A 9,492-nucleotide genomic window follows, 5' to 3' on the forward strand; every position below is an offset into this window, starting at 1 on the left:
GGAGGGATTTCCCGCCGAGGGTTTCTCACCGACGGGCGGGTGGTCGCCTGGGAAGAGGATTTCCCGCCGGCGGGTTGGCTCTGGCACCGGTCCCCTCAGCCCTGCCGCCTGAACTCGGGGACAATCCACGCACGTGACAAGCTTCTACGGTGTCTTCTAAAGTATCAACAAAGGCACTGAACTCTTGGGATCCGCTTCACTGGGGAAAAGGGGGCACTGGGAAGTTCACGTTAACCTAAGGGAATCGGCGCCATGAACTCATTTCCTCGGGACTACCTCATTTTTCTTTATTTCTTTCTAAATTCTGGCTTTGGAACCTCGCTTCCAACAGATCTTCCAACATGGCTAGAATTACATAAGGGCTAAGGAATTAAGAAAATTCCACTTAATAAGGCAAACTCTGAAAAATGATAGCGAATAAGTCAGAAATAAATGTCACTGAGAATCTGTCAAAGCCAGTCCATTCAGGTGGAGCCCAAATGTGACAAATTAGTCTTTGTCGCAAATAGCAAGACTTCAAGCAGGTGCCTTCAGACACATGGACAACATTTGAGACATGGGCAACACAAGTTCGTAATAATAACAAAATTACCAATTATCAAAACACCTAAAATTATTAATTCAGATTATACTATTATACATAATAATTGGCACAGGTAATTTTCTTAGCAGAACAATTTATTCATGGATACACAATAAAACATCTCCCCGAAAGTCTTTCCAGAAATAACAAGGCAGAAAGGAAATATTTGGTTTCTGGTTCTCTGGAATTTTTTTTTTAATGTAAACATAAAGTATTTGAAGAAATTATAAAAAGTAACAAATCAATCTATAAATATTTTAGAAATCAGACTTCAAATAGGTACATGGGTTTCAGACATACAAATGTGTCATCTGACAGCTGACTTAAATATTTAAATAAAAATCAAAAAGTATTTCCATAATTCCAACTATAAAAACACAAATTCAGTAAGTACTTCAAATCCATGAACAATGGCCTGAAAAATATGATAAGAATTGGTAGGAAAGGAAAGATCTAGTGAGACTCGAAGACAAAGTGGGACCTGGTGGGGCTGTCCACAGCACAAAGTCCTTCTACGTGTAGACATGATGATACAAAAGGTCAATGCACACAAGTTATAGAAATACAAGCATGATCTCTAAAGACTTAAATACCCTTCCACACAAGTTACATATTCAACTTAACCATGAGTCAGTGGCCATATTCTTCAGGCTGACTAGAGGCAACAACAAATACTAGAGCTGGCACATCACTAGAGGAGTAAACTGAGTGTGTGAACACAGATGTCAATCTAAGGAACACAGGTAGATATGCAAACTGTGGACCGGTACACAGCACAGCTGCATTAAGTCAGGAACATATCTTCTAAATTGTTCAATATGATTATTCACACTTATTGTCGGGACTCAAGCATCTCCATGCTGATTTCCCAAGCACACAATGCTGCAATGCAGCCACGTACTTGTACAACAGCATCCAAGGGAACAACAGTTAACTAGCCATTTTGGATCTCCTTCATATGTTCACTTAGCATGGTGACAAGCTGCTACCCAAATCAATGCCATTCACGAGTGAAATTTCACATATTTTACGAGTCCAAAAATCAATCATATCGTTTTACTAAAAACCTTTAATGAGCAATAAAAATGTGTCATTCCCTAAGATGCCTATCAACCTTGGGAATGAACTTATTTAAACTTCAGCAGAATGTTAGGTACATATTTATAAGAACTTTTAAATCATCTGTGTAAGAGTTTAAAATGTGAAAAATTGCTTCATGTCTAGGACTAGTTTCTCTCATTAGAAGAGTCCTAAACCTTGACTCCAGTAATGGAAACAGGGAGACACAAACCATTTTTTAGGGAACAAAGAAGAGACCATTTATCTTTACAGAGCAGTAACTGATTATTTATTATCTTGGGTAATGGAACAGGTAGAAACGGAGCTCAATACAATAATCTAGCCTTTTTTGGAAAGTCTCAGAGGCATTTAAAATTCATCAATCAGTATTAACAGAAGGCACCTGAAAGGGCTTTGGGGATGCATTGCAACCAATGTGTTTTTATGACAATGGCAAACTTTGTCAACAACTATACAAAGATGGCTCTAATACTATGAAGCTTCCTATTTGGTTTAAAAAGCAGTATTTAGTATATAAAATGGGGCAAATTAAGATGTTAATATATTAATCAATTCATTTATAAACATGTAAAACTACAGATATCTTACAAAACAAATTTTGTGATAATAAAAATTATTTTTTGCAAACAAGAAATAAACACAACTTAAAAAATATAAAAAACATCTCTTAATTGTTAGCTGGGAGAAAGGGAGGGAATCAAGTCTTACACTTGAAGTCCAACAGCTTCGTAACAGTACTCCTAATTAAACATCACATCAAATTTTAACACTGAAATATAAAAAATGGAAATTTCCAATCATTCTGCATGGTAAGGCCACTGACATGAGGGTCCCACTGCCCTGTTTCTGTGGGACGTTATGCGGAGCCCAAGGCTGTGCTCAGTGGACTCACGCACATCCTGGCTGCAGCATTCCGCTGACCAAAGCCTGCTGTGTGCTCTCTCTTTAAAGTCACTAATGAGCAAAGCCACACTCAGCGCTTCTGTCACAATGCCCAGGATTCTGACATGAAATGACAGGATGTTGACTTTGCTGCAGATGTGGTCTGAGTCTCCGAGGATAACCAGCTCCTGGGATATGGTTGCTATGACAAGGTTGTTGCTAGGATAATCCCAAGGATCACAAGCAAAATAATTACACAAATAATAATGAACATCATTTTCTGCAAGATAAAGAGAAACATTAATTCATTTCCATCAAAGCAAAGAAATTACCAACGCCATTCCCAACAAAATCCTCCCAGAACTTGAGACACAGGCAAGCCCCCGTTACAAACAAGATCTGATTCTGCATGTGTCTTTAAGTTGAATTTGTAAGTGAGTCAGAACAGACGCACACGGTTCTTATTTAGCCTTACTTTTAGTGCTGCACACACAGCATGAAGGTGATTGTGATGAAGAATTTGTTGCAAGTAGGAGCTCTGGTGGCACAGTACCTTAGGCATGTGACTGCTAACGAGAAGGCTGGCGGTTCAAACCCACCAACCACTCCTCAAAAAGAAGACTGGACAATCTACTTCTGTAGAGATACCACCTCAGAAACCCAAGGAGGGGTTGAGTTGGAATCGACTACGAGTTGGAATTGACTCAACAGCAGTGAGTTTTAAAGGGGTTGGTTCATCCATTTCAAAGTGAGGGAAAATTTACATCACATGAAAGGGCCAGTCCAAGCTGTCTGTCAGATGTCTGTAACCCAGGGACTAGAGGTAGTTTCAAATATAAGCCCAGTATCAATGAAAGGGCCCTAACAGCTAACGAAGAGGGAGTGGTAGGAGAGGAAGTGACAGGCAACAGTTGATGTACATCAACAGCTAGGCTCTCCTGCGAGGAAAGGCAAGGTCTATTTGCACCATGCGGGCCCTTAATCAATACTTTCTATAGATCACAAGACAGAGCCCTGGTGGCACAGTGGTCAAGCACTTGGCTGATAACCAAAAAGTTGGTAGTTCAAACCCACCAGTGATTCTGCAGGAGAAAACTTACAGCCTAGGAAACCCTATTGGACAGTCCTGCTCTGCCTTTCGGGATCATTAAGAGTCGGAATCAACTGGACAGCACACAACAGCAACACAGATCACAACAAAATTCCAAAAATGCTATTTCTCAGCTGCATTTTAAGTCTTTTTAAAACGCTAAATGAAATTATTTCTCATTTGCTGCTCTTCATATATACATATAGATAGATAGATAGATAGATATAGATATATATAATATATATATATTTGCATTTATATATGATACAGTCTGTAGGAAGTCAACAAGACATTAAGCTCCATGAGTGGCCTAAGCATGGCAATGCACCATGGACCTTTACATGTGTGTGCATGTGTGTGTGACAGCATGGACCTTTACATGTGTGTGTGTGTGTGTGTGTGTCAGCATGGACCTTTACATGTGTGTGTCACCATGGACCTTTACATGTGTGTGTGTGTGTGTGTGTCAGCATGGACCTTTGTGTGTGTGTGTGTGTCAGCATGGACCTTTACGTGTGTATGTCACCATGGACCTTTACATGTGTGCATGTGTGTGTCAGCATGGAACTTTACGTGTGTGTGTCACCATGGACCTTTGTGTGTGTGTGTGTGTGTGTGTGTGTCAGCATGGACCTTTACATGTGTGTGTGTGTCGCCATGGACCTTTACATGTGTGTGTGTGTCAGCATGGGCCTTTACATGTGTGCATGTCAGCATGGACTTTACATGTGTACGTGTGTGTGTGTACGTATGTCTATAGATTCAGATATGTTAACGAGCATCACGGCACCCTGGAAGGCTAACGCCTTTGGCTTAGGGAATCTGCATGTCTCTAGGCACGTGTCCAGGGGAAACGGGGAGAAGGGATGGGAGCACACGAGGAAAACTCCCCGTACTGGTTAACTCTGGGTCTCTTAAAAAAGCAGCGCTTCCCATTTTAAGTTAAAGTTACCAGAAATAAGTGCACTTTCATCTAAGAAATCACGGCCACAGAGCCTGGACAGCTCTAAACTAGTACCAACATGTCAAGCGTGAATGGGGCTGACCTGGCAGGGCTCGAGATACCTCCTCCCCACAATCGACCTTTCTTCGTACTATTAGGTCCTTCCCTAGACACTGAGGACTATGCCCACCTTTCTAGCATCTTCTCTTAGCACCTTTTCTGAGAGACCCCTTTTCCTTCCTTCCCTCCCATGGCCCACGCCTCACCTCCCAAACTCAGCACACGTCTGCCCCACCTCGCAGATCAGTGCTGCTCCCCGGTTCCCTGCCAAGCTTCCGGCACTTCCTGTGCGTGGACGGCCTGGCCACAGCCAGCTTTCAGTTCTGCCCTTCCAAATCCCATCATATCTGAATCCCAGGCCCCTAAGTTACATACTTAACAGAGTACAACTGCCTATGGGGCTTCCAAGGCTGTCAGTCTTTACGGAGGCAGACTGCTTCATCTTTCTCCTGCAGAGCAGCTGGTGGGTTCAAACCACTGACCTTCTGGTTAGCAGCCCAATGCTTTAACTACTGCATCACTAGAGCTCCTAAACCACCACCCTGGTTATCCCGACCATAGCTCAAGCCAGATAGATACCTGGGCTGCTTCTGGGGGGGGCAACGCCCTGACAGGCCCTGGCCCCGCTCTATAGCGGAGCGCAGGCAGGCTGCCCCTCGTCGCGCCCTTAGACGGGAAGGGGGCACCCAGCCACGTGGCAGGGTCGTGAGATTAGGCTCACCTCTACGAAATGCAGACAGTGTGCTACCCAGACTGCAGAACAGCTGCAACAAGTTGTCTGCTGACAGTGAAGGAATAAAGCAATGTTTTAGAAGTAACTGTCTGAAAGCCCCTACTGCTGCGTTGTATACAGAACAAGTGTGGAGTGTGCACTCTAATCGGTTCATTAGCGAGTATCGCTTTACACTCGTTGGCATTTGCATGCCCCAGGGGACACTGGCCGTCCGGGCTGAGGCTCGGGATGGCCAGACGTCCTTTGGTTCCACATCAATACCAAACAGCACCGATGGAAAGCCACTCATTTCCCCAGATGCAAGCTAATAACGGTCATTTCAGCTCATGCGTAACCACATTCGACTAGCCACATTCAACTAGCTACAAGGAAACAGGAAGAGAATAGATGTCTCACCAAAAATGAGAAAAACGTTACACAGACCATTATATGAGTGAAGACGAATCCCCTCTACCTTCTTCTTGGCAGAGCTACCAGGGAAATGACAAGAAAACACATCAACACTTGGTGCAACCAAAGCGTGGGAGTTAAGGGGTCCTTGCGTCTGACTCAGGAACGGGATGCCGACTGACACACCACCCCAGAGCTAGTGACCTGAGGGTCTCAAGTGCCGCCCTGTGGCCTCACTGACAGCAGAACACAGTGAACTGCTCCGGTTACTCATCTCTTAATTACGGACCTTATGGGTAGCGGACGCTCGCTCCCGTGAAGAGAGAAACCTTAAGACTGGAAAGCAGTAGTGACCACTGACCGTGCAAGTGACTCCTTTGCACCATAACCCTTTGTTGAAGTGCCAGCTGCCTATGACGTTGGCCCTCCCTTTCGTAATGAACTGGGTTCCTCTGGGGCCCCTTGTCACAAAGCAGAGACCCTGGGAGGAGGCTTGCCCGTGCTCCAGCTCAGCAGTGATGCCAGCCACGCCCTTCAAGAGGAACCCCTGGCAGCTCCGAGTTTAACAGAGCCGCCAGCACTTAACCTCAAGCAAAGCGTTAGTGCAAACAGGATGCAGAATTAACGTGTAACAGAGCCAGAGGCAAATACTCCATCTACTCAAGTTTTGGGGGAAAGAAAAAACAAACCCACTGCCATCAAGTCAGTTCTGACCCATAGTCACACTGATTTGAGTTTCCAAGGCAGTAAATCTTTACAGAAGGAGATTGCCCCATCTTCATTCCACAGAGCAGCTGGTGGGTTTGAACCACCAACCTTTTGGTTAACAGTCAAATGCCTTAGGCAGTGTGCCACTAGAGCTCCTTAAGTTTGGAAAAGGGTGATATAAATATTGCAGCAATAAAAAAAACCTCAATGCCATCAAGTGGATTCTGACTCACAGTGACCCCTCCCTGGGTTTTGGAGGCGGTATCTCATAGACTGCCCAGTCTTCCTTCTCAAGAGTGTCTGGTGGGTTTGAACCACCAGCCTTCTGGTTATCAGTCAAATGCCTTTGACACTACATCACCAGAGCTTAGTGACATTTTAAACAAATAAATTACATATCTTTTATACTCAGGGAGTTCTGGTGGCTTAGTGGATAAGGCACTTGACTGCTAACCAGAAGGCCAGCAGTTCAAACCCACCAGCAGCTCCACGGAACAAACACAAGGTGATCTACTTCTGTAAAGATTTACAGCCTCAGAAATCCAATGGGGGTTGCTAAGAGTGTTGGAAACGACTCAATGTCAGTGAGTTTATTTTTTTGTTTGTTTTATACTCAGAATCCTAGAATTAAGAATGACTCTGGTAGCGTAGTGCCTAAGGCACTTGACTGCTAACCAGAAGGTTGGCGGCTCAAACCCACCAGCCACTCCTCAGAAGGAAGATTGGGCAATCTACTTCTGAAGTGATACCACCTCAGAAACCCAAGGAGGGGTTGCTGTGAGTCGGGTCCGACTCGATGGCACATAACAACAACAGCAGCACAGTAACACTTAATTCCCATTTTAATAAGGAAATATTTCCAAATAAAATAGATGCTGTCAAATAGAAACAAATTAGACAAAGGGTTTTAACTGCATTGAACACTGTCATACCTTTAGCTCTATTCCATCGAATTCCAAAATGATGAGCAAATACATCCTTTTACTTTTTACTTCACGTGTTTATTATTTTCTTCTGATACTACTTTAATTTTTTTTAACAAATATATTTTACAAAGTAACTTTCAGTAGTGATAACTATTCTGAAAGTTAAAATGTAAGAGACATATTAAAATAAATGTTAGTATTTTAAAATTAAGTGTTAATCATCAGTGACATGATTATTTCCTTTAAATAATGATAGAGAGAGAGAGATGAGTGGCCTTCTGAGATGAAATGAGAAGTCTGAAAAGACGTAAGAGCCAGTGCTACCCGCCACCCTGTCACACCGAGGCCAACAAGCACATCTAGAAGCTTGAAAAGGCGACTGCACACAGGAGGCCTGGGCACCGCCAGTGCTGAGACCAGAGCGCAGAGAGGCACAGGTACCACCGGAGGGCGCCACTGGCACCATGCGGTGAGACAGCCAAGCTTTCATTATTAAGTCAATTAACAGGCCAGCCTGGCTAGTTAGAAGGGTTAATGAGTCAACGAGCTGATTAGTTACTTACTGCCATGCAGGCAGAGGGCATGCACACTGCCGTCATCCACGTCCTCATTTGCCAACTGACAAACCGATAATTAGAGCAATTATGGCCACCAGAACCACTGACACAGCAACAATGATCCACTTTTTCTGTCAAAGAAAAGCAAGCTGATTATGTCAAGCTTTAGCCCATCTCGCCACCTTGAAAGACATCAACCGTTTAAAATAAAGTGACCCAGCAAGCAGGACTTATTTCAAGCTCTGCTTAACCCTCTGAGACAATTTTTGACTCTCAAAAAAAGAGAGAGAGCGAGAGAGACCTCATTTAGGAGATGACTGCTTGTGCTCGTTCTCCGGTGCCGCTGTAACAGAGCTAACCCCCACTCTGGGGGCAGGCTCTCTGTCAGCTCTTATCTGTTCAGCTTCTGTTTCCTGCTTCCTTAGAGATCTCTGTGTGGTGTGGCATCGATCTTTTCCTATCTGCTTCTTAATCTGCTCTTTTCAGCTCTTGTAAGAACTCAAGAAACACTCTACAATAATCCCACCCTGTTAACATAACAGAAAATTCATTCCCAAATGGGATTATAACCACAGGAATAAACACTAGGCTTTACAACACATATATTTTCCTTCCAAGGAGTGGCTGGTGGGTTTGAACACCAGCCTTCTGGTTAGCAGTCAAATGCCTTAGGCACTATGCCACCAGAGCTCCTATTTTTTGAGGGAGGGGTGTATAATTCAATCAATAACTCTGCTATATAACTCTCAGAAATTAGGTTTCATCCGGGGGGGGGTGTCATATTATTTGGATAAATTGCTGGTGAAGTGACACACAGAACAGTTTTCTTTCGTGCACGTAGAGCTCAGGAAACCAAGGACGCAGTTATCTGCCGAACAAGTCCTGCTTGTCTGCCCGCCTCGACACAGGGAATGCTTTCCTCCACAGAGCCCCTGGGGCTCTGCCAGCCTGAAGGAATAAAAACACAGGACGCAAGCCAGGGGACAGCCAACATCTAGGACAGAAGCAGCAGCAAAGCATCCAATTAAACGCTACATATATCAGTTTTTGTAACTCTGGAAAATGGGTATAGACCCAGCAGGACAGAAATGGAAAGTTACCGTACCCACCATCTTTGATGTCTATAAAACCAAGGAGCTTTTCACTGAGTTGGCATGTTGTTTAGGGCATGAAGAAGGAGGGATGCATCTTTTAACCAGGATCTGCTCTGTGCCTGGAACAAGCACCTCATAATGTACTGATTCACCTCAGCTCTCCTCGCGGCAGCGCGTCACCTCAGCTCCCCTCACAGTGCAGCGCGTCACCTCAGCTCCCCTCACAGTGCAGTGCGTCACCTCAGCTCCCCTCACAGTGCAGCGCGTCACCTCAGCTCCCCTCACAGTGCAGTGCGTCACCCTCAGCTCCCCTCACGACAGCGCGTCACCTCAGCTCCCCTCACGGCAGCACGTCACCTCAGCTCCCCTCACGGTGCAGTGCGTCACCTCAGCTCCCCTCACGGTGCAGTGCGTCACCCTCAGCTCCCCTCACGGTGCAGTGCGTC

General features: G+C 44.6%; 1 protein-coding gene across 1 annotated transcript in view; it reads right to left on the bottom strand.

The window, feature by feature from the left end:
* Positions 1–8,002: 8,002 nt before the first annotated feature.
* Positions 8,003–9,492, bottom strand: part of STX2 (syntaxin 2) — a 41,049-nt gene continuing 39,559 nt past the window's right edge. Inside the window, exon 11 of the mRNA XM_007955049.1 lies at positions 8,003–8,083. Coding sequence (XP_007953240.1) covers positions 8,003–8,083 — 81 coding nt within the window. The remainder of the gene's footprint in view (positions 8,084–9,492) is intronic.

This window comes from Orycteropus afer, unplaced genomic scaffold (genome assembly GCF_000298275.1).
Source record: "Orycteropus afer afer isolate SDZICR_OR568_19922 unplaced genomic scaffold, OryAfe1.0 scaffold00489, whole genome shotgun sequence".
In the NCBI taxonomy this organism is placed as follows: Eukaryota; Metazoa; Chordata; class Mammalia; order Tubulidentata; family Orycteropodidae; genus Orycteropus; species Orycteropus afer.